This window comes from Theobroma cacao, chromosome 8 (genome assembly GCF_053813885.1).
Source record: "Theobroma cacao isolate CCN51 chromosome 8, ASM5381388v1, whole genome shotgun sequence".
Classification (NCBI taxonomy): domain Eukaryota; kingdom Viridiplantae; phylum Streptophyta; class Magnoliopsida; order Malvales; family Malvaceae; genus Theobroma; species Theobroma cacao.
In genome coordinates this window covers 461,648-485,773 of record NC_142646.1, presented here as the reverse complement: position 1 = coordinate 485,773, position 24,126 = coordinate 461,648, and the positions used below count along the sequence as shown (strand labels likewise).

The following is a 24,126-nucleotide window of genomic DNA, read 5'->3' as shown; positions in this document are numbered from 1 at the left end:
CAAATACCCCAACAAGACAATATTGTCTTTGACATGATCCTCGTATTTATCTCACGCGGAGTTCTCTTACTAACCACCATTTTGGTTCCAACTCCTAATCCCTTCACGCGCTTTTGCTCGTGCGTCGTCTTCCGCACTGTATATTAGAGTAGTGCAGGATCGTGATAGTTAACTGCTTTAAAGATACATGGTTATCTGCGCGTGAAGGGATTAAGAGTTATCTACGCGTGGGATTTGGGAGGAGTCTGATAAGAGGAGGGATAAATGGCGCCGAGAATTTCGCAATCGTCCAGATGGAGGTCAAAGGATTAGGTTGGCAAAGACACAGGAAATTTGGTGCCTAAATTAAGTGGGCCCATTGGGCTATAGGTTTTGACTGGCCCACACCAAGCTCACAACTACGTGACATTAACCGGCGAAACATACAATTTTCTTTTTTTTAATTTTTTTGCATGCTTCCCACGTCCCGTAAGGAGCACGAGCATTGACATATTGACTTAGTCCCTTGATAATTTTTTGCTATCGTGCTCCTACGCGTCTTTTTGCTTAACCCGCGCCAGCGAACCTTGTCTTAATTGGTCCCATCCAATCGTTCGGCTTCGTTTTATTGTTATAATAACAATATTTTAAGGGAAGAAAAAAAAGGGAGGGGGGGGGGGGGCGGGACGGGATATGGGGTAAACGAGTGGCCCACGAATATATCTCGTTGTGGGCCAGAGTTCGCAAAAATACCTTTCGTTATGATCTTTTGATTTTTAATCATCCCTAATCGGACGGTCTAAAAAACCCGCGCAGACCGGTGTTTGGGCTCAAAGGTCAAATAGCGCAGATAAGTAAAAAACTCAACGGCTTGAAAACGGCTTTTCCTCTATCCTTTTCTTCTTCTTTAGTGCAGCCGAGTGAAGTTAGAAAGCGCGCCGTTTTTGCCACGTCGGATATTAAAAAGGCCAAAACCAAGAAGAAAGCTGCTTCAATTCCGCATTGTAAAAGCAGTGTGGTTTTTCTTTTCTCTCTCTTCTCAAAAGCGCTTCAATCAACAAATAGAATGGAATTTTTGCAGGACGCAGGGATCCGCGTTTCTCGATCACAGCGACGAATCCAATTCATCGCTTCGTAGTCTCATTTTCTTCGCGCGTAATCTCCATCCGCTTGCTATCGACCGATTTCTCTTCCTCCTCCTTCCCTTTCTCTTTCTTCACACTGTAATTTTCTCTTTCTCTTTGGATGTGTGTGTGTGTGTATGTATGTATGTATATATATATATATATATATGTTTTGCTCTTCTCATTTGCATTTCTCTTCCCGCATCGGATTCCTTTTTTTTGTTATGATGAACAGATTTGTAGGAATATTTCTAATGTGTTCTTGACTACATTGACTCAGATTCATTTCTTTTTAGTTTTTTGGATTTTGATGTAAAATCTGATCGTTCAAAATTTATATGAATTAGATTCTCTAATTGTTTCTTATTTATCAAGGATCTCGATGATTTTGCCGTTGCCATTGCCATTGCCGTCTAATCTGTTGAATATGTATAAAAGAAAAGATGATCATGATCTATTCAATACTTTGTTTTGTTTTTTTTTTTTTTTTGCGATGAGATTTGATCATTGAAATCTGCATTGTGTATCTTTCAGGATTGTTTAGTGTAATTCATGGAGAGTTAGAGGTGTTGATTTAGGAGGAGGATTTTTAGCTACTGGTAGCGTGTTCGGATTTGGAAAATTCTTAACAATGTCCTTGAGAGGCGAACATCAAACGGTGCCGTTGTCGGTTTTACTGAAACGAGAATTGGCAAATGAAAAGATCGAAAAGCCGGAGATTGTACATGGACAAGCGAGCCAGAGCAAGAAAGGCGAAGACTTTACATTGCTTAAAACTGAATGCCAAAGAGCAATTGGAGATGGTGTCACCACATTCTCAGTTTTCGGGGTATAAATTTTTCTCTCTCATACTGTGCTAATCACATGCTATATACTCGTGCTGATTCACCATAAATCTTTAATTTGCATTACTAGAATATAAGGATTTTGAGCCTCTTTATCTGTTAGGTATACTGGTGTAGTTACAATTTGTTAGCTTTCACAGTTTCAAGCTAGTATACTTGTAATTTTCTATTTGCTTTTGGAAATCTTTGGAAAGATAATTTTTTGAAGGGGTGCATCCTTGATGTTCTTTATTGTTTCTTTCTTTGATAGGTTTGTCTTGCTAAACCCTTTTTATTTTATTGCAGCTCTTTGATGGACACAATGGGTCTGCTGCTGCTATTTACACTAAGGAGAATCTCCTCAATAATGTCCTAAATGCTATTCCTACTGATCTTAATAGAGATGAATGGGTTGCTGCACTGCCAAGGGCTCTGGTTGCAGGTTTTGTTAAAACAGATAAAGATTTTCAAGAGAGAGGTATGAGTTTTTTTGTTTTTTTGTTAACATATCTGTGTATAGCATATATCTAGGATAACCTTTGGACAAAAAAGGACTATTTGTCCATATATAAATTTTAATTTTGTTAGAACTGTGCGCTTACTTTTGGAGTGGATGTTACTATTTGTGCAAATTGCATCTCTTTTATGCACTCATCTAAGGTATCACATATGCTTATATCCATGTAGACTGATTCCTTTTTCGTTCAACTAACTGTTTTATATTCTCCTATCCTTTTATTGGTGCATTTTGCTTTCTCTGCAGCCCATGTAGGATATGGAGTTTTAGTGATTTATTATTAAGAACCTCCATGGAGAAACATGCTTATTTGTAGAAAGTATTGCATTTGGAAGTTGTTGGATATTGTTTTGTGATAGTTGATTAGCATCATGTGTAGTTACTCAGGTGGTAAGGGGGATAGGTTTTTGGTTATGGATGCTATGTTGGAGCCGTGGTATTTCATCTTGTATGGCTGATTAGTATACGTTTATTTATAGACCAGCTTGTCCAATATACATATGATCTTATTTATGGAAGATCTATAGTTTATGACTATTTTCTTAGTAGTTAACTAATAGTGCTTGAGATGTCAACTTGAAAGTGGTGTGGATATAGTCAAGTTGGCACCACCAATCAGCATCCAGCTTGATAATTTACCACCTAAACCAACAGATACACTATTTTTCCTGCTCATTTTTGGTGGGCATAACTTTGGCATATAAGTTCATGTACATAAGCAGTAATTTCTTCCACGCATGGGGTGGGATAAAGAAGCGAAAACATTTTTCTAAGTGGATACTTCTTTCTTTTAATTTTTAAGTTTAGGTAATCATTTTTTCTTGAATTTCCTCTCAAATGTTTTGTCTTTGACATAAATGTTATGGTTTTCTTTCCAGCACAAACATCAGGAACAACTGTAACCTTTGTGATAATAGAGGGATGGGTTATAACAGTCGCATCTGTTGGTGATTCCCGTTGTATACTTGAATCAGCGGAAGGTGGAATATATTACTTGTCAGCTGATCATAGGCTTGAATGCAATGAAGAGGAGTAAGTTATTGATAAAGTGTTTGCTATATTTTAAAAATTTTTCCTATTATTGAGGTCTTACTTTCTCTTTTCATCTTATTAGGAGGGATCGAATCACTGCAAGTGGGGGGGAGGTTGGTCGGCTAAATACTGGTGGTGGTGCAGAGGTATCTCCTCTTTCAGTGAAACTTAACACCCTTAAGAGATATATTCCTGTGAATGGATGTTCAACCACAATACTTGGAAAACACAATAGAAACTAGTTTCAGACATTACATGGCTCTAGGACAAGTGTATAGAAAAGACATTAAAACTTAATTGATGTGAAATTAGAGGACCCTTTTTTAAAACTTACAATTATAGCTGTAACAAGTATAGTTAGCAACAACTTCTTTCTGTATCTATTTTGTTCATATACAGATTTGGTAAACATAATACTGATCTTCCTAAAAATGATGGTGAATTGGTTCTCCATAGAGAATTTTAGCATCTGCAGTCAAGGTGAAACTGTATCTGATTAATTGTGTGATCAAAGCTGGCGATCTAATGGTAAATATATTTTGTAGATTGGTCCTTTGAGATGTTGGCCTGGAGGCTTGTGTCTCTCACGATCCATTGGAGATATGGATGTTGGGGAGTACATTGTTCCTGTTCCATATGTAAAGCAAGTAAAGGTTTGTCTTTCATAATCTACCTGCTCACCGTATTTGATATCTGTCAGTTGGCCTGTCTTGATTTCTTGATTTAACTTGTGCTCTTGAATATTGTTTTTCATGCATTTTCTTTCAGAGTACCTTGTTTATATGTTTTCTCCTTTTGCAATTGTGTTAAGAAATTGGGTATGAACTTGGCTGTAATGGACTTACTTGAACTTGGGACCAAATATCCTTTCTGATTTTTGGATAGTTGAAGGACATAGTAGAGCCATTATGTCATTTTTTCATGTGTCCTATGCTCACACATTTAATTCTTTTGCATTTGAGTTTTTCTCTCTTAAATTTGTTACTAAATCAGTTTTCTTTGAAAAGGTTGGCAACTGTTTGACCATGCTAGTTTTTTTTTTCTGAAACTAGAAAACTTTTTCTATTGATTGTTAATTTGTTCTTGTTGTTAAAGTTATAATTTTCCTACTGCTTTATCTTTTGCAGTTATCTACAGCTGGTGGTAGGGTCATTATCTCAAGTGATGGTGTTTGGGATGCTTTATCTGCTGAAGTAGCTCTTGATTGTTGTCGCGGAATGCCAGCAGATGCTGCAGCTGCACAAATTGTGAAAGTACACTCCTGAATTACTTTTGTTTATAATATACTCTGCAAGTATTGCTGCTGGGAGAATATGCCCTTCTGGCTTTGCTATTTTTTAGTATCAATTGCCTTTTTTCATGTCTCTTGACTCCTTAGTCTCCAATGAACAGGAAGCTTTACAGGCAAAGGGTCTTCGAGATGATACAACCTGCATTGTTGTTGATATCTTACCACAAGAGAAGCCAGCTGTTCCTTTGCCACCACCAAAGAGGCCAGGAAAAGGAATGTTCAAGGCCATGTTTCGCAAGAAGCCTTCTGAATCATCTTCTCAAGTTGATAAAGAATACATGGAGCCAGATGTGGTGGAGGAATTATTTGAGGAGGGATCTGCTATGCTTTCAGAAAGGTTTGTGCTTATGAGGATCCTCATTTGTTGAAATATGAAATTTTTATTTTGATTGTTATCATTTGACCCACATATCTTTAATTTCTAGCCATTATGTGGGGCATAGCTTGCTGTGAATGAGGACAGAACACAGTAGTATGTAGTTTTATCTCATGAGGAACACTTTGTTGGACGCAGGTTGGACACAAAATACCCGCTGTGCAACATGTTTAAGCTGTTCATGTGTGCAGTCTGTCAATTAGAGATGAAACCTGGAGAAGGTATTTCAATTCATGCTGGTTCATCTAATGCAGTAAAGTTGCGTCCGTGGGATGGTCCTTTCCTTTGCTCTAGTTGCCAGGAGAAGAAAGAAGCCATGGAAGGGAAAAGACCAACAGGAGGTAATGACAAAACTCCTTCGCTACCTCTCTCTTTCTGCTTTGCTAATTTATGTTACTAAAAGTCTCTTTACTTTTTCGTGTTTTTCCTGTTTTTCAGATAGACATAGTAGTGAAAGTGACTAGATATACCTCTCCAATTACCGTTGCGTTTTGTGGGTACTAACAATTGTTTTGGAGGTGGTCATATATGGGGAAGATGGTGCGCATTCCCACTATTGTAACTTCCTTCAATTCCTTATTGGGGGGCATTGAGCATTCTGGTCCATTTGCAACTGAGGATCCATTTGGATCTATAATCCAAGTCAGAAGATCGGAGTTGAAATGTGTGTTTAGGTTTCTGTTTTCTGGCTTCAGGAGTGAGAGAAGACTTATGTTTGCCTCAACTGAAAATGGAAAAAGAAAAGATGAAAAAAAGGAGAAAGATAGGCGGAAGGGTTTCATAGTCGCCAGTGCATAAGTGGCATGCCTCAGAGGTAATTCATTTTTCCATCTGTGTTCATCCCTTTGTATACCAGTCGCTCCAATTCATAGAGCTAACACTAAATGATAGTGGACTTAGGTGTAATGTTATAATATATAGGGAGTTTGATGAGTACTCTAATATACATTTGTCAGAAACTAGGAAGAAAAAACACTTGCGTGATCAGCTTGCTGAATGAAATTTGTTCCTGTATCATTGTTCATTGAAATTTGTTCCTTCCTTTGACAAGTCGGAAGGGAATCCTTTGAATAGAAAAATTTGCAATTCCTTTATTATTTCTTAACTAGAACCTTATTGCTCAAGAACTTTGTGATTCTATATTCATAGCTGTAGTTGGTTAATCTTTAGGCCATACAGACATGATGAGATTATGTGTATATATGTTTTTGATATTTTATGGTTCCCATTATCTGGATCTTGCCATGTCTGAGGGTTGAGATCTTGAGCACGGGTGTATTCATGTATCACAGTTAGGACCAGCTTTGTTGTGGGGACGAGTCGACACGGCTTGGCTGGTGGATGTTGACTCCAGTCAAGATACATGTGAACTCGCTATCCACGCCCTCTCTGTACCATTCAAGTTCATCTTTAAGAAGGAAAGTGTCCCAACTTCTTTCCTCATCATTCACATTCTGAGTTTAGAAAGCAAATAAATAAACAAAATTCAAAGAGAAACAATAAGGAGTTTGAGAATAATAATAAAAAGTTTTGCCTCCAGCTAAAATCCATAGGCATGGAGAGAGGGGAAAATGTTGGCTTTTCTCCTAGTTGACTGGTTCTGTCTTTGGAGGAGAAAGTAAATGAGAGATTTGAGTGGCCAGCGGCAAAAGCAGAAAAAGGGAAAGCTTCCCCACAGGAAGGATGTTATACGGGTTCTGAAGGTGAAATCTTTGTTTTATGCCCTGTTTTCTTCTCACCCCACCCCTCCGCTCTCCTTCTTATCTTTAGAGAGAAATAGAATAAGATTTTGAGTGGCGAAGATGAGTCAGTGCACCAAAATAATGCCTCCATGATTGAGATGTTGACCTTAACTAGATGCACAAAATTCCTCCATGGGCAGTCTATGCTGGAAAGGACCACTTTGTACACGTGTGTGCGGGTCTACCATCTCACCTAACTGTGAAAACATTTTTTGCTTCCATCCTTCATTCCTCTAGCTTTCTGATTACGCCGCATTCAACACCCTCCGATCTTAATCCCACGCTTCAAACGTCTAGTCACAAAGATCAAAACATGTAGACCTTCATCCCAAGTCTATATTCTTTAAATTGACCGATGAACAAAACCCTTTGCACCCACGCTGGGTGGGGTCGTCATCGCCACCCCAACAATGAAACTCATTTGCATTTACACGGAGCCTAGGAACCACACTGCCTTCAGAATTCAACTCTCAACTGCAGGAAATGCTTCCATTGATGGCAGGATTATGACGCCAGTCCCATCTCATCTCATTTCTTAGATCAAAAATCAGCTTAACATATTGAAAGCGGTGTGTCAAATCGGGTCCATTCACAGAGAAAATTTGTATAAATGCATATGATTAAGAAAAGAGGAAAAGCAGAATGTGAAATTCAAATTAGGTGAAGTAGACTCGGACTTTAAACATTAAAGACTAGGAATGACATCATATCCTTGTCAAGGTGAGAGCATGTCTGAATCCTCGTTTCACACAATATGCAAAGTAAAAGAAACTTTCCCATGCTAGCCTGCGTGCTAAAAGAGGCGGTAGGTTATTCCTGCTAGTGGTAACAATGAGAGGATAAATGGGCTTTGTTCTGTGTTATATATTCCAATCCCAACTTTCTAAGATTCCTCTTGAAGTGGATGCACATATTTCTGGGTGTACGTGAATATGCTTTTAACTTTTTTTTGTTGTTGGCCCTCGGCCTTGTCATCGGCAGAACAACTCACATACAGAGACACATACCCAAGAATAAAAGAGTTTTCTTTTGCTTTGCCATTCCATCTGCCTGTTGTGGGCAAATTTGGATGTTTGTGATCTAAATTTCCTTTTGATCAACAGTTCAGATGCTGTTGGATTTGACAAGGACCCACCAACCCTTTTGACACATACTGCTAAATATATCATCTCATCTCTACAGAGCCGATGGCCACCACATCCTCTCTCTCTATTGTAGAATAATGCAAAAAAGTAAGCAAATTTATGTCGCATTTTAAACAAAAGACACATTAAGCCCAACTGCAGTTTGACAACAGTCTCTCTCTCTCTCTCTCTCTCTCCCCACTGACTCCTAATCTCCTTATCCCCCCCACTCTCTCTCTCAAAAAGTTTTGGTAATCCATAAACAAACCAAACCAAGGGAAAGGAAAAGAAAAAGAAGAAGAAGAAGAAGGAAGAGAATTTCAGATACTGAATCAGATCTTGTTAGTGTTTTGGGGTAGCCTAATTACAATCATGGATACCTATCAGCAGCAAAAGACCAGGGAGAAAGTTGTAGACAGGAAGCATGAAGAAGGCAAGTTTAAACAGGAAACAAAAGAAGGCTCAGCAGATAAGCAGCAACAACCATCAGCATCCCCTGCTTCACCTCCTTCAGCATCTTCCTCTCCTTCTCATGAATTCTCCTTCACAATCTCTCTCCACTCTTCCTCCAATACAGTCCCTGATAAAACCAAAACCCCACCTTCAATTGCAATTGATTTGTCTCCAGCAGATGACATTTTCTTTCATGGTCACTTGCTCCCTCTCCACCTCCTTTCTCACCTTCCAGTGTCTCCGCGTTCCTCTACAAATTCGTTGGACAGCTTCACCCTTCCCGTAAGAGAGTTATTAGATGACCAAAAACCTGATAAAAGCAGCAGCAATCGTAGCAAAAGCGACAGCAATATCAGAACCAACATCAACAGGAGCAAGAACCATGATAAAGTTAGTAACCGTCATCAAAGCAACGACATTGAAGGAGAAGGAAGAAGCAAGTCCAAGTCTTTCTCTATATTCAGTTTAACAAGATGGCAGAAAGGGCGTGACGTTAGAGAAACACAAGAAAAAGAGAAGCACAATAAGAAAAAGATGAGATTCGACGTAAGCCATGTATTAAAGAGGTACGTGAGGATGGTTCGGCCTTTATTGTTCTTCAGAGGGAGGAGAGACAATCTCCATCTCCGTCGGCAAGCTTATTCATTTTCAGGTAACTTGAGTTTGAGAAACAAGCAAGAGTTGAGAGGAAGGAGAGGAGAATATTCAGCGCCTGCTTCAATGAGGACATCTCCTACAAATAGTGGCCTCCTTGTTGCAACCACAGGTTTTCCTTCTTCTACTAGTGACAGCACCATGGAAGAGTTGCAGGCTGCAATTCAAGCTGCAATTGCTCATTGCAAGAATTCCATTGGAGAAGACAAACTCAAATGCTAGGCTTGGTTTTCATTTTTCCACCCATATTTATTCAATTTCCATAAGCTAAATTACTTTTTGATCTTCTTTTCCTTTTTTACTACATAGTTATATATATGTTTTCCTGTGTATAAAAATGGTACATATAAAGGAATATGAAATTAGCCATGGGAAAGAAAAATGAAGATTTGTTTAATATCCGGTGCTCTCCTTTCTTGCCCTTGCGTTGCAGAGTTTGCCATGGTTTGGTGCCAAGGAAGTGTTAACAATTTGAATGTCAAAGATTTGAGGATTCAACAATCTGTTCACATGATTCATTTGTTGCATTATATTACTAGTAATGGCAGTTGTTCATTTCCAGTATGTTACATGTTACTAATAATAGAGCATTATATATCAATAACTTTTATGATTATTTTATTGTTAACCTATGCTTGTTTCTAATGAAGGGTCACAATTGTTTTTCAGTAAAAAGGTGAACACATCATCACCAAACTTACCATTTATATCATTGGATCATAATCCTTGAAAAATTTTCTTTCTTTAGCGTTTTCCAATGAATCAAACAGTGTTGACAAGAGCCCACAGGAAAAAAGGTTGAGTATCTGCAAGTAGGGGAAGAGTAAAGCTAAAAAGAGCACAGTGACTTTTAAATCCTCAGTCCCTACAAAAAAAAGGCAAATCAAAAGGCAACAAGACCCATTTCTGGTCGTAGGTGCCATAAAAATAAGTGGTATCAATGGGGGTTTCATGAGAGCTGTGGGACTCATGACTTGACATCTTTCGGCATTCCACAAGAAAGTACGAAGTACAACACATTGCTCATGCTATCAGCAATGTTGGAAGCTTAATATCAAAAGACATTGATTCATTTTTGAGTGCTACGGATTTACAAATTAAAAACCATGATAATGATGAGGACGATGATAGATTGTAATGATGGCTGCAATTGACTGAGTGTGCCCTTTTCTTCTTTTCCCGGGGCATCTTTATATAATTGTATCTATCCCACCAGGTGATAAAACCGCACTGATACATATGCAAAGTGCTTTCCTTGTTGTTTACTTACTATCACGCCTAAGCTACCCACAGTCTATAAAAGCAGAAAAGAGGGAGCTAAACAGCAGAAGATCTTCCAGGGAGGAGAAGATACTCTTTTTGGAGCATGTGTGCATGAGTTTACACGCATGCATGCATTGCTGAAATTAGTTAACTATATTTTATGGCTGAGGCTTAGATTCAGGATGATTATCTGAAATCATAGAATTGACCACCTGGGTATTTCCCTCCTTCTCTAACAGCGAGAGAAAAAGCCCCACAAAAAGGTAATGGCTGCGGGGCTCAAGAAGACTCTGATGATTGGGATTCTAAATGCCATGATGTGCCACGGCCAAAGCAATGTAGCTTCTTTTCCTGAACGCACAACAGGCAAGAGAAGAAGTTGCAGAAATAGAACAAAATCAGAAATTTCCTTGGTTATTTCATGTTAATGGTCCAGAAGTAAGTTACTATAACATTGTATTGGAAAGCTTTAACTTGAGACAATAGCATGTTTTTTTTTTTTTGTGAACAGAAGAAGATACAGAATACAATGAACATGAAACAAATAAGAGCAAAGGAGTGCACCTGATTGTGTGAGGTAAAATTTCCCATCAATTCTAAGGGAACGGAAAGAGACATTGAGATCGCTGTGATCATACGACTTGTCCATTTCATTGGACCATCAGTAAAAATCTGCATCTTCAAAAATCTTTACAAACAAGTGTCAGAGAAAATTTCATGGAAGATTTCGGTTCTTTAACCAATGAATTCTTTCTCATTTGTTTATTTATTAATTTTCTCCTGCTTCTCTAACACCTCTTTTTCCTTTCCTTTCTTCTTGTATTCTGATCTTTCTAAAGGGTGACAACAGATTTTGTCATTGTGTGTTTGTGCTTCCCTTGGAAGTTCTCAGAAAGAGATAAATACATTGGAAGAAAAGAGAACTTTCTAACACAGCAGTTGGTATAAAGTTTCAAAAAATAAAAAAAAAAGGGGTAGGATGCATTTCACCATTTGATTAAACATCTAGTATAATTGCAAGGCCTACACATCAGGATAATAACAACTAGCTGTCAACCACAGATTTGAAAACTGATCAATTGAAGCACAAGATATCCCAAAAAGCCACAACAATCCAAAGCTCCATCTGTGGTTGACAATGTTGGCACGAAAGTTAGGGCCTAGACTACTTACCATCTGTAGGCAAAGACATCATCTGATTAGATATGCTATCTTGATTTACTCTGTCTTGGAATTTAGAGGCCAATGGATATACTATATCACCTACTGGTGAAAGTTCCATACATTTTCTCCAGCTTTTCTGTCGTTCAAGCTATCTACCTAGGCTCACAGCTAAATGTTTGTTGGGCTTTTGTTTCAATTATAATGCTGTTGAGAAGCTTAAGGGACCCAACTGCCTATGAACTAGGTTGGGCTATAGCCCATATATCTACAAGCCCTCTTCTTCTCCTTCTTCTTCTTTAATACTCCTACCATGACCATCAATCCAGAATCATTATGAACAAGTGATCAACTGAAAGTCATTTGCACATGCACTAGCAATTAACCTAACCGGAAGCAACAACTTGTCTACTCTTACGTACCAACAGTTAACAAAAATTCTCTGCCACGTTGATGGAATAAGACAATTCCATCTAACAGCGTTTCATGCATAAATACCTTGCTTTCACACTTGCAGCTTAGCTGCCAAAGTCCCAAACATTTTTAATAGCCGCTCAATCAGATCTTAAACAACCTTATCCAGCATTAATACTAGCAAGTGGACCGAGTCAAAATAAGCCTATTATAAAAGGAAAAGAACTCTCACATTTACTTAGTTTTGCCAGCAATTTTTTGATCAGGTTTCTGCGTTGTCTAGTGTCCCACCAATCATTGAAAAGCTTTTGATCCATGGTATCCTAATGATTATCATCATCATTTCATGTAGTTTCATAATTAGACTTTTCAGTTTGCTCTTAATGCATAAGTTTCAATACCCCAACCTAGGGAATTTCGGAAGAAAATTGTTTGGGAAATGGCTTAATCACTAGGCTGACTCTCGATGAAGTTACTCTATTGCAAAATGATAACATTAGAGTACAAATGGGCTTGGATCATGCGTTAGACTTGGTCTAGGTTCTTTTAATCTACTTCCATGGGTGCATGTTTTTTCCCTTTATTGTTCTGCACATGAACCAACCCATCCTATTTAGGCTAATTGCAAGAAGCATGAATCCATCCAGCCATAACTTCAAACTCTTTTAATGCTCCAAGACCAAAGATACACGACAACTTCACCTAATGTGTTAGGACATTAGCAATGTCCATTTTTTCATTAATACCAAAGGTACAACAGGAACAGACAAATTTATCCTGATTAATTGAAAGAGAATCGAAGGCGCCAACAACCATTGAACCAAGTTAGATACAGCACATCCTACTCTGTTTTGATTCGTAGTTAACCATGTTTGTAAAACGATAGCTTGTATGGGGTTTGGTCTAAACTGCCAAAACCAACCTCTGCCCATGATCCTATGCCTTGTTATATGTTTGGTCTGTTGTGTTTTTTTGGTCCCACAAATAAAAGAAAAGAAACATACTGTAAGACACTTGCACCTAACTCACATCTGCTGCTGACATGTCATCTCTTTTTTATCTCCCCTCCCTCTCTCGACATTTCCGAAGTAAACACTAAAGACGATCTCTCTTTCTCTCTCTCTGTTGAGATCACGAAACTGTTGATCTCACTTGGCTGTTTCTCTTCCCTCTCTCTCTCTCTCTCTCTCTCTAGCTTAAAGCCTTTCTCTTTTCCCAGGTCTGTTTCATTTTCCGTTTCCTTTTTCGTTAGGTTTTGAGAGAGATAAAGTTTTGTTTTTTCTTTTCTAAGTTGGGTTTTATATATGTATACATGCCAATAGTTTCTGGGTACATTCCAATACTTAAAAACGAATATGCTTTAATTCTTTCAACTGCCCTTCTTTTGTTAGCGGTTGGTTTTTTATTTGGTTTAATTGGTCACGTCTCTTTTCTTTATTTTATTTGCGTTGAATTTACAACTGAGAACAAGAGAGTTTCTCAGCTGTTTTTTCTTTTGTTTGGTTTGATTAATGCTTTTCTTGTTTGTTTCTTATTTTTGTGTCATTGGTCATGCAACAATTCACAAATTTATCTTGTCTTTTGATTATTTTTTGGAATTTGAGATTTTATCATCTGGGTGTTTGCAGAAGCTAAAACTCTAGACTTTTCCATGGAGATTTCCAGAATCCCACTTGTCTAAGTCTATGTATCAAGATTTTGAATTATGATTGATTTTTCTAGTATTTGAGATCTGGGTGGTCTTAGAAATTTGAAGGCCGTAGGATGTACGCTGTGGGAAGGCTAGGCAGCTATATCTCCCGCGGTGTCTATACAGTTTCTGGTCCCTTCCACCCTTTTGGTGGTGCTGTGGATATAATTGTAGTGGAACAACCCGACGGGAGCTTCAAATCATCGCCTTGGTATGTTCGGTTTGGTAAATTTCAAGGGGTTTTAAAGACAAGGGAAAAGGTGGTTAGCATCACTGTTAATGGCGTTGAAGCGAATTTCCACATGTTTCTTGATCATAAAGGGGAAGCATACTTTCTCAGGGAGGCAGATGTTGAAGAAGGGGAGTCTGAATCTGTCTCATTGCCTTTTTCTTCCGGCGATGAAACAGATGAACCGTCTTCTGTTAATAGGAGGCCAATGAAGTCCAAAAGTTGCAACTATGATGCTAATAAGTCGAACTCAGTGGGTGAAGTCGATGTGAGCAATGGGAAGATTATGGCTAGGACTAGTTCTCAAAGGTCAAGGATATTTGGGCTTGTTTTTGGAAAGAGGTCGACAAAGGAGGATAGTTACCAGGAGGGGGTAGGTGGTGCTGGTGTAATGAAGGTAGGTTCATTGGAGCGTGCTGAGATTGCTGCTGACCTGTTGGAGGTGAAGTGGTCTACCAATCTCGCCTCTAGTAGATCAAATAATAATGCTTCTCGATTTTATTCTAAAAATGATACATTGGACAGTAAAGGTGCTGAAGAGGATATGCAGATTAATGATGAAGAAAACCAGTTTCACCCTTCTGTATTTGATAAGGAGGAAAATAGCATTGATCGCCAGACATTGCTAGACGAAACTGATTTCTGCAACAGCCAAAAGGTCATCTGTTCTGATTCTGGCCTTGAGAACCTAGATTATTCTGTTGAGGAAGCTAGTGTACAAGTGTCTTGTGTAAGCACGGAGCAACAAGTTGTTGAAACCTCCTCCTTACATCAAGGTTCTATGGAAGAGAAATGCAAAGTAATAGCCAGCATATCAGGAACTATTGATGAGTGTAGTGTTGGAAATTCTGATCATAATGAGAATGAGACAGGTGCTGTCTCAGGGATCAGTGGTCCTTATGTGCAAAGTCAGTATAAGATTGAAGCATGTAGTGAGAAGAAGTTCGATGAAGAACCAGCTGATAATGAAAGGAATGCTGTTTTACCAGGCGGTGGCATTTCCAATGAGGAGACTGTTTCAGACAGAGTTCATTCTTTTCTTTACTGCGAAACATCAGAGAGCTCAGTAGTGACATTGGATGGTTCTGGTGAACAAACTCATGAAACACTGTGCCTTTCTGATGTAGGAAATGGGAAAGTACATATCCACTCTGAAACACTGGTTACAACGACTGAGCTAGTGCCAGAGGTGAACTCACATCCAAAATGTTATATTAGTTGCAAGAGACATTTTAAACAAAATAAGATTTGAAGGATATGAATATTTTTGCAACTTATTTAATAATGCATTACTCCTTTGAAGTCAAGAAAACTGCTTTGGACTACATTCGAAATGATATTGCCTAATCTTTCCCTTTGATTAGTACTCTCTTGATTGTCAAAAATCTTGCTGAACTGACTTATTGGATGGTTTTCATCAGGTTACGGTTCTCAAGCAAGCTGAGGACATGGAGTTAGATTCTGAAGGAGCATTAACAATGTCAGAATCCAATTCTCAAATGGTCAGTGTTGACCCTGTAATTGGTTCAGTGGAAGAAATGAAGCCACATAGTATTCACACCACTTCCACTGTCAGTGATTTAGGTGATCAAGCTGAAGATGAGAGAAATACCAAGGATTTTCTCCGAACTTCTTTGGAGTCTGTTGATGAGTCTCAAAATTTTTGTGGTGATAGTGACCCAAAGAGAAGTGTTCCACCATCGGAGAGTTCAGAGGATGAACAATTCCTTTTCAGTGACCTTGATGAATTCAAAATCCATGAGCCAGATTGTGTAAATAAAGATCTTCATCACCCAATTTGTACAGAAAGTGAGGAAGTAAATGGTTTATTTAATGCAAATAATGAGTCATATTTAAATTCTAACAAGTTTGAACAGGAGAATCCATCAACTGATCTGGAAAACTCTGTAGAAAAGTCAAGGATTGTCTCTAGCCCTATTAGTATTTACAGAAATCATAGACTACCTGGAGAGAAAAATGGTTGGCAGGTAGAATCACTACCTAATATGTGGTTGCCTGTTGCCAAGTTTGATGCAAGCAACCATCGTCCTCTAAGTCATTCTCTGGACTCAAATTCTGAAACCGTGAGGTGGACATCGATCAAGAAAGATGATTCAAGCTGTATAAGGTCACATGCAGATGAAGAACAGCCATTAGCACATGACAGGTCTAGTAGTGAGGATTGTGAGACTTCAGGGAAGCTGAAAAATACTCTTTACAATCCTGCTGTCGGTAAGAGAACTTGGTTATCATTTTTCATTTTTGATAAATTAGAGAACTTGGTTGTCATGTATTACTTACGCTTCTTGGGATTACATTGCTTTCTCACTTTTGGGACATGCCATGAATTGAAATATATTTTACTTTTAAAGTTCCCTTATATTTTGCAAAAAGACAGTAGAACATCATTCAAGAAACTATTTTTTTTTTTGTGATGGATACCAACTTTGTGCTATGAATAAAGTTGTCCTAAAGTACAACATACTTATTTGTTATGATTTTAATAAAATGTAGAAGATATATTCTGTCTGTTTTTGGTGTTCAACACTGCAACTGCTCTTTATGCTGCAAATTCTGGAAAGTGACATGCATTGTGCTTTATGCAGAGATATCTCTTTGCAAACACTTATTATATGAAGGGATGGGGGCTGAAGCTGCCTCTCAAGCGTTTGATGCTGAAAAATTGGATAGCAAGAAATTTGGCTCTTTAGGTCCTACTGCTGTGAAGAATGATAGGCTTGTAGTCCGAATTGGTGGCCGTTACTTTCCATGGGATGCAGCAGCCCCTATTCTTTTGGGGATGGTTGCATTTGGAAGTGAAGAAATATTTGAACTGCAAGGCATGATACCTGTTGACAGAGTGGAGAAATCTGTTGAAGTGGATCCTTCAAAAGCCATAGTCTCCCATAGTGGAAGTTGGAGGCTTTGGCCTTTTTCTTTGAAAAGAACCAGATCTAGGAAGGCTGTGCAACCGGCTCCAGTTGATATCAGAGGTTTGGACGCTGAGAATGCTGCAGATGGTACCGTTGTCAGTGATGATGATAAAAATTTGCTTAAAGCCAGGCAAGTGAAGAAGATGATCAGGGCAATAACTCCAACCTCTGAACAGCTGGCAGCATTGAATCTAAAGGATGGGATGAATCATATAACCTTCACATTTTCCACCGCTATGCTGGGGAAGCAGCAGGTCCTTTTTATTTCTTTCTTACTTGAAGCTACATTCTCTTTCTGAATTCTTTATTAGTTTTTTGTTAAGATCTTTTCTGTTTTAGAACTTGTAGTCTTGATGTGCTCACTACAAGTCATGTACTAAACAGGTTGATGCCAGAATCTATTTGTGGAAATGGAGCACTCGTATAGTAATCTCAGATGTTGATGGAACAATTACAAAGTAAGCACATTTACAAGATTTGCTAATGCAGAACAATGTTATAGTAATGTTTTACATTGAGTATTGGACAATTACAAAGTTCTCTTTCTTGAAATTAAATGTCAGATTTAGATAACAACTGCATGTCGCTAAGCAAATGATAATTGAACACGTGCTTTGTATTGTAATGGGTGTAACATTAAATTGGCAATCAAATTTATTGGCCTGTGTGAGGTGTTGCTTAGCCTAGGTAGTAAATCTTGGTCACAGTTGATTTATGTGGGGAATCTCCATCCAAGTTGATTCATCCCATCAATGGGCTGAGTTTTGGGTTAATCGCATAAGAAACACATGCATGCAATAGAAAGAAGAAAACATAGATAGGCACCATAGTCTGTTGGACAGGGTGAAACAGAGAACAATGACATGATAATTTGGTTATTAGATATAACAGGTGCATGGGTGAAATCTTTTGCAGAATGCTAGCTGATTTGATAGCCCAAGAAAGTGGCTACGTTTAGCTTTCAGGCTGTCCATACTTCTGGCATTTCAGTCATTTCAAATGTACTTGCTAGGAGTTTGAGCTTTATGGCTGCTGGCTTTTTTTTCTATAGTTCTCTGTTGTAGCTTTAGCATTAACTTTTGGTTAACCTGCATAATGTTTTGTTTTGTCTTAAAATCTTAATCTTGGGCTCAAAATTCATGATGTCTTTTCTCAAAATGAATTCAGCTTGTTTTTCATAGTTCTACTCTTCGTTCACAAGGTATTGGAGACCACTAGCATTACATAACCTTGAATTGCTCGTTGAAATTGTTACAGTAGGTTTCTTTATAATTTGGTTCTTTCCCAAGTTCTTAATTGCTGCAGACCAAGGTTTCTTTTGGTCATTTTTGGGTTCCCTAATTTTACATTGTTGTTACAGATCAGATGTTCTAGGTCAGTTTATGCCTTTGGTTGGGATAGATTGGTCTCAAACAGGTGTTGCACATTTATTTTCAGCTATTAAGGTAGGTTACTTTTCATCTTAATTTTTCAGCTCATGATACTTTATTCCTTCCTGCACAAGCCAAAAAAAAAAAAAAAACTTTGGTTTTTTTGAACAATGCACGGTCTTATTGAAGGCCCTTGCAATTTACAATCATTGTCTTTTGTACTTTGTTGGGATTTTAGAAAGTGAAAGGTTTCTCGATGTTCTATAGACTGTAATGCATGAATATCAATTACACTGTTAATATTTTGCATGGATCAAAATTCTTCTTCTATGTTGCAGGAAAATGGGTATCAGTTGCTTTTTCTTAGTGCACGTGCAATATCCCAGGCATATCTCACTAGACAATTTTTAGTCAACCTTAAGCAGGTGATCATGCTGGTTTGGTGGTTTTCTTATATCAAACTGGAAAATGAGAATCAGGAAATTCAAAAGTTCATGTTGTCATTATCCTTAAGGATTTTTGAACTGACCACTGTTGCTTGTTAAAAGCAGAAACTGTTTAACAAACCTATCTTCATATCTGTAGGATGGTAAGGCTTTACCAGATGGGCCAATCGTTATTTCCCCGGATGGGCTTTTTCCATCCTTATATCGAGAAGGTAATTGTTACCATTTCAGGGATTTAATAAAACAGTTTTGGGGGTTGCTTTTCATATGTGAGATATGTGACTATTGTTCTGGGCTTGCTTTTCTTATGCAACATATACCATTTTAGCCAGCTTCTATCTTATTTATCTTTATTGTTTTGTTCCATGAATTATGGAATCCATAGTCTAATTAAGACAAAGGTTATGCTCTTTTAGATCATGATGCATTAAATGAAAAAAATATGGCAAAAGAGTATATAAATTGCCAACTGTGTGTAAGATAAGGCAAATACCCCCTTTTTCTTTTAAATTCACTCTAGTTGTATTACATCCCATGAGGACATGGTGTATTATCTTGAGGTTGTAAATCCCCACTATGTTCAACCCCTAGGGAGATTTATGACATTTCTGCAATAAATAAGATGAGCCGTAGCTGGACCTTCGGAAATAGATGCATGAGACATGCAATTATAACCTGAAAAATCAAAGTTTAGTTGTTGTTTCATGTTGACCTGCAATGAATTAAATGAAGTCTTGTTCTATTTTATTTTGTTTCTGTTTCCAATTATGTTCCTTTTATGTAGGAAATTGAAAGCTTCCTATTCATGATCATTTTGAAAATCAAATTAAAGTTAAGTGGGCTTCTCATTCATGGTTAATATGCTATTGTTCTGATTTGGAGCATATACTTTTAGCCCTCCAAGCATATCAGAGTTTTCCAGACACCTTTTCTTATCTGTCTCTTCCTCCCACACCCCCGAAAGATATCTCTAAACCTCATTATGTGGACTGAAACATCCTATGTATTTCTCAGTTATTAGAAGAGCTCCTCATGAATTCAAGATTGGGTGCTTAGAGGTTAGTTCTCTGCTCTGATATACTTTTTAACTTCTGATATGTTGAACTTCTCTGATATGGTGTTGTGCTGTTAAATTAATTATGATGATTTCTTTCATTTCAAGGTTTTATTTATATGCCAATAGGTTGTGACTTTATTGCAATTCTCAACAAAATGAGATTTTAATTGTTGAGTTTTCTTTTTTTTTTGAAAAATTTTAATTGTTGAGTTATAATATATTATTACAACTATGGAATTAGTTTTTAGCTCAAAACACATCAACCTTTAGATTTTAATCTGTCTTAATATCATGCAGCACAACTTGTAGCTCAAAAGTTGTTTATGGCTTTGTAGATACTGTGCATGACACCGAGAGATTTAAAAGCTTTCCAATATAGATAGGTAGATGATAGTTATGTCTTTAGGAACATTTTAACGCTTTTTATATCTTTTGACCTGTAGGATATCAAGGCATTGTTTCCATCTGATTGCAATCCATTCTATGCTGGTTTTGGGAATAGAGACACTGATGAAATCAGCTATCTTAAGGTCGGAATCCCAATAGGGAAAATCTTCATTATTAATCCAAAGGTAATCAAGGCTTTCATACTTAAAGAAAGGCAACCAAAATGCTTCTGAGGTTACTGCACCAAACTCCTGTTTAATGCTTTCAAGTTTTCAGGGTGATGTTGCTGTAAATCGCCGGGTTGACACAAAGTCTTATAGTTCCCTTCATGCTCTTGTTCATGGCATGTTTCCACCAATGGCCTCCTCTGAACAGGTTTTGTTACATTTTTCTTTTCCATTTATTACTTACAGTGACCGGAGTTCGCTTCCACAGCAGTAGACTATGACTTCAAACTTAGTATCACTGGAGCCTCTTGTGGATATTTCTGTTTGAAAAAAACTGATTGCAAAGACAACTAGGCTGAGTTTTTGTTATACTTTTTTAGTGGAAAGAAACCCATTTGTTCCCTGCTTTCTTCTAGAATTTCTATCCTTCACTTAGGTGACATCTATCGTGCCAAGTTTCACCTTCTCCTGATAATACATTATGTCTAAATTTTCAAGTTTAATTCAGTTCTTATTTGGGGTGTCTCATTCTCCACTTCATAACTTCTGTTGGTTACAGGAGGATTTTAATTCATGGAATTACTGGAAACTGCCACCACCTCTGATTGATATTTGAAGTTTTCAGCTAGAGTATAGCTTGACCGTTTGATACTGAGATAGATGGATGATGTATGTGATCATTCTGGAGCTGTCCAGGTATATTTTGATGTCAGTTTTCCTTATTTGTTAAAAACTCCGGGTGGACTGCTGGATTGTTATCTGAAATGAATTGTGTCAATTTACATTCTAGGACCTGATTAGAATTGAGTTGCGGTTTCTTTTACCCCATAGAGCGGTCAATCTTAGCCATGTAGCAGTTGAGTCAGAGACCTTCCAGCTCTTGCCTGCACTTCTTAAGATCCAACGAGCTATGGCCATCAAAGTTTCAGAGTGGGTATATTTTTCAAATTTCTTTACAACAAGATTGCCCTGGCAAATTACAGGTTATATGTGATCATGGCTTTTGGGGAAGTTCCATTAGCCTCTTTAACGTGAAGGGCTGGGTGATTCACGGTTGTCCAAAGTAATTTATAGTATAAAATTTGCATAGAAAGGAAAGGATAGTTCATCTCAGTTTGTATGTGACTTCAGGGTAGTTCGATTTGTAATTTTGTATAGTGAATTCATGTGATTCCACAAGCAGTAAAACGTGTAAAACATTCATTAAGACTTTCAATTTCTTATACAAAATCAATCTTCATCATTAGTTCAAAGGAGATTGAGTTCATACATCAGAAAGCTGATATATGATGAATGTGTATAACTGAAATGCATTCTTCTTTGATGGAATTCTATAAAGCAAGTGAAAGTAGTTTTCACTTATCAGAACTTGTAAAAAGATTCTAAACAAGCATTGGGTAACGTCTTTTTTTCATCATCTATCCATGGACAAATAATGCCAAGCCTCCAAGGAGATGGAAGCAACTCACATACTGATAAACAATTTGAACAAAGGGATGAGCATATCAAACAAGGAGAAATGGATAAAGGGATGTGACTCGAGATTAACACTTCAGAAATACAAAATTCTCACGTTCAAGTGCTTCTCTGCAAACTCCGCCAGGTTTTTGATCTCATTGTCATCAATGAAGCCATTGCCATTGGCATCCACGGAACGTATTGCATGCTTGCTCTTCCTCGTAGCAAACCATCCTCCCGCTGCTCGTATAGCATTTGCAAGCTCGTCTCTGCTTATCCTGCCATCTTTATCATCATCAAATTTCTTCAAGTATCTTTTGAACTCATCGATCGTCATTTCACGCTTGCCATCGACGGAGTAGCTGCGAGTTTTAAGGGCCATTTTCTGATAATCAAAGACTGGAAAAGACTGTTAATTCCTTGCACACTGTTTTGCTTGCTGTCCGATGTGTAGGAGAGTTCAAAGGATTCTTAAATTTATACCATTCTCCCCCTCTCTCCGTCGTGCTTTAGCTTTTGCAAATACAATTAGAAATTGGCTTAGCACAATTAAAACATGGAAGTCGAGTATTTAAAACAAAGTGCCTTTAAAAGTTTAGACAGTTGCTATTGCTTAAGAAGCATAGAGCAATAGATTTATTAGTAGCTTTTGCAAATGTTGCCTAATATTCTTTTGTTATCTCTTACAAAGCCCATAGAGCCACAAAAAGTAAGAGAAAAGGTTGCAATTAAGAAGTAATAAACCTTTGCTGTTTGTCCAAATCCAAGGAACGAAGGACAACTGGTGATTAATCTATGGAAATTCTGTTTGTTATTGCCGCCGCGGCTAAGTTAGGCAACAAACACGGATATCTTTCTATTTGGTACCCTCGGAAAGGGTCATTAATATAATAACGATACCTGACCCCCTTGAGGAACAAAAACTGTACCAATGCATTTAACAGTTAGATCCCTGACGGCTTTATTCCCTAGAATTAATGATAGTGTTATGTTATTGGACTTTAGAATCCGAGGTTAAGGGACCCAAAAGGATTGTATATGGAAATCAGGAAGAAGATTAGGCCAATCACCAACGAAGAGTAAAGGGTTAGAAACCAACATCGAATCTCTTCATAAGAAATGGTGTATATATATAATAAATTCCCAGTTGCCAGGTCAATTTCTTTGGTCACTTGCTCTGTTTACATTTGCTGAAAATTATCCTGAAAACTCAGGTACACTCTTGATTCTTCTTTCTCTTTACATGAAGCTTGACTGCTCTGCCAAAATTAGAATCATATTTGCCTGAGTTCTTAACCTCTCTTTCAAACCATCTTTCAAATATATTTTGAACCAGGAACAAGGTTGAGAGTGAAGGGAACTGAGTGATGCATGAAAGATTGTAAAGTAGCAAGCATAACATATAGAAATCCTTAATTCCAAGAGGTACAGTGTTTTGATCAAAGCAACACACACTCTATTGCCCCAGGGCTTATATATAATCAGCACAATATTACATAGAAAGAATTTTGACACCCAAATATTTGTCTGCAAACTCAACAAGGTTGTGGATCTCATTTTCATCAATATAGCCACTGCCATCTGCATCTGTTGATCGTATCCCTCGCCTGCTCTTCCATCGGCCAAATCGTCCCCTGGTTTCATAAATAGCATTCCGGAGTTCTTTGCTGGTCCGGCCATGTTTGTCTGCATCAAACTTCTTTAACCATTGCTTGAACTCGGTCATTGTCATAATACGTTTTCCATCCATGAGGATGCTCCTAGTCACGATGATAGTCATAAAAACCATATAATTCAGGATAAATATGTATTTTTAATGCTCACAGGGCAGGTGAGAAAGTCCTTGAGCAGTAGTGCAAGTGCAGCCCGGATTTATGCTGCTTGTTCTACCTATTTTTCCCTCCCATAATTCCCTTTTTTAAGATGGAATGCAAAACTATGGCTTTCATTTAGGTTCTAGAACAAGAGCCACAGTGTGCTTCATGGAAAATTACATGGTATCACGTGTTGAGGGTATAAACCTACCCTTGAGTGGTTTGAACTTTGATAATTTGTACAAAAAATTCGATTGACTTGTGTAATTTAAACCGTCAATCAACTATAAAATATTCACTTCTTCCAATGTGAAACACAACCCTTGTTTCTTCAAAGCATCAGTTAAACTTAATTTTTTCCAAGTTACTTCACAGTATTCTCAGAATATGAGTCATTCATTGTATTTGAAAGTTTGCCTATAACTTTGTTCCTTTTTCGGAAAGCGGAGGATTGTCATTAAAGCACAAAATAAGTCAATGATTACAGCAAGTCAGGGGTTCTTTCCCGGAACAAACGAGCCCCCATCAGCTTAGCCGATTCCCATGTGCCAATCAAACAACAGCCACCTGGTTTACCTTGACTAAACTGAACTCAACTGTGTCCCCGATGATAAAAACCAC

The 24,126-nt window shown here is 37.8% G+C and overlaps 5 protein-coding genes across 7 annotated transcripts; 3 read left to right on the top strand and 2 right to left on the bottom strand.

Moving 5' to 3' along the window:
• The first annotated feature begins 966 nt into the window (after positions 1-966).
• LOC18591227 (Protein phosphatase 2C family protein) lies at positions 967-6,173 on the top strand. The gene is made up of 10 exons (XM_018125740.2): positions 967-1,202; positions 1,638-1,932; positions 2,234-2,405; positions 3,323-3,476; positions 3,559-3,622; positions 4,022-4,129; positions 4,604-4,729; positions 4,869-5,104; positions 5,282-5,484; positions 5,582-6,173. Exons 2-10 carry the CDS (start codon positions 1,735-1,737, stop codon positions 5,605-5,607), a joined length of 1,287 nt encoding a protein of 428 aa, XP_017981229.1. The 5' UTR covers positions 967-1,202; positions 1,638-1,734; the 3' UTR covers positions 5,608-6,173.
• Positions 6,174-8,171: 1,998 nt separating this feature from the next.
• On the top strand, positions 8,172-9,658 carry BKI1 (BRI1 kinase inhibitor 1). The gene has a single exon (XM_018125744.2). It carries the CDS (start codon positions 8,382-8,384, stop codon positions 9,336-9,338), a length of 957 nt encoding a protein of 318 aa, XP_017981233.1. The 5' UTR covers positions 8,172-8,381; the 3' UTR covers positions 9,339-9,658.
• Positions 9,659-12,977: 3,319 nt separating this feature from the next.
• Positions 12,978-21,486, top strand: PAH2 (phosphatidic acid phosphohydrolase 2). 3 transcript variants are annotated; one of them, XM_018126071.2, is made up of 13 exons: positions 12,980-13,173; positions 13,583-15,062; positions 15,295-16,105; positions 16,480-17,060; positions 17,191-17,264; positions 18,167-18,251; positions 18,515-18,601; positions 18,762-18,834; positions 19,637-19,680; positions 20,123-20,251; positions 20,336-20,441; positions 20,793-20,929; positions 21,024-21,486. In XM_018126071.2, exons 2-11 carry the CDS (start codon positions 13,719-13,721, stop codon positions 20,345-20,347), a joined length of 3,240 nt encoding a protein of 1,079 aa, XP_017981560.1. In that variant the 5' UTR covers positions 12,980-13,173; positions 13,583-13,718; the 3' UTR covers positions 20,348-20,441; positions 20,793-20,929; positions 21,024-21,486. The 3 variants fall into 3 exon arrangements, with proteins under 3 accessions (XP_017981561.1, XP_017981560.1, XP_017981559.1); XM_018126070.2 differs by having other exon boundaries at positions 12,983-13,173; positions 20,343-20,441; XM_018126072.2 differs by lacking the exons at positions 19,637-19,680; positions 20,123-20,251; positions 20,336-20,441; positions 20,793-20,929; positions 21,024-21,486 and adding an exon at positions 19,407-19,630 and having other exon boundaries at positions 12,978-13,173.
• A 27-nt stretch (positions 21,487-21,513) lies between these two features.
• On the bottom strand, positions 21,514-22,127 carry LOC18591225 (calcium-binding protein CML37-like). Its single transcript, XM_018126073.2, has one exon. The coding sequence runs from the start codon at positions 22,071-22,073 to the stop codon at positions 21,786-21,788; it is 288 nt and encodes a 95-aa protein (XP_017981562.2). The 5' UTR covers positions 22,074-22,127; the 3' UTR covers positions 21,514-21,785.
• A 1,053-nt stretch (positions 22,128-23,180) lies between these two features.
• On the bottom strand, positions 23,181-23,754 carry LOC148761081 (uncharacterized). Its single transcript, XM_088809233.1, has one exon. It carries the CDS (start codon positions 23,478-23,480, stop codon positions 23,184-23,186), a length of 297 nt encoding a protein of 98 aa, XP_088665359.1. The 5' UTR covers positions 23,481-23,754; the 3' UTR covers positions 23,181-23,183.
• Between the last annotated feature and the right edge of the window lie 372 nt (positions 23,755-24,126).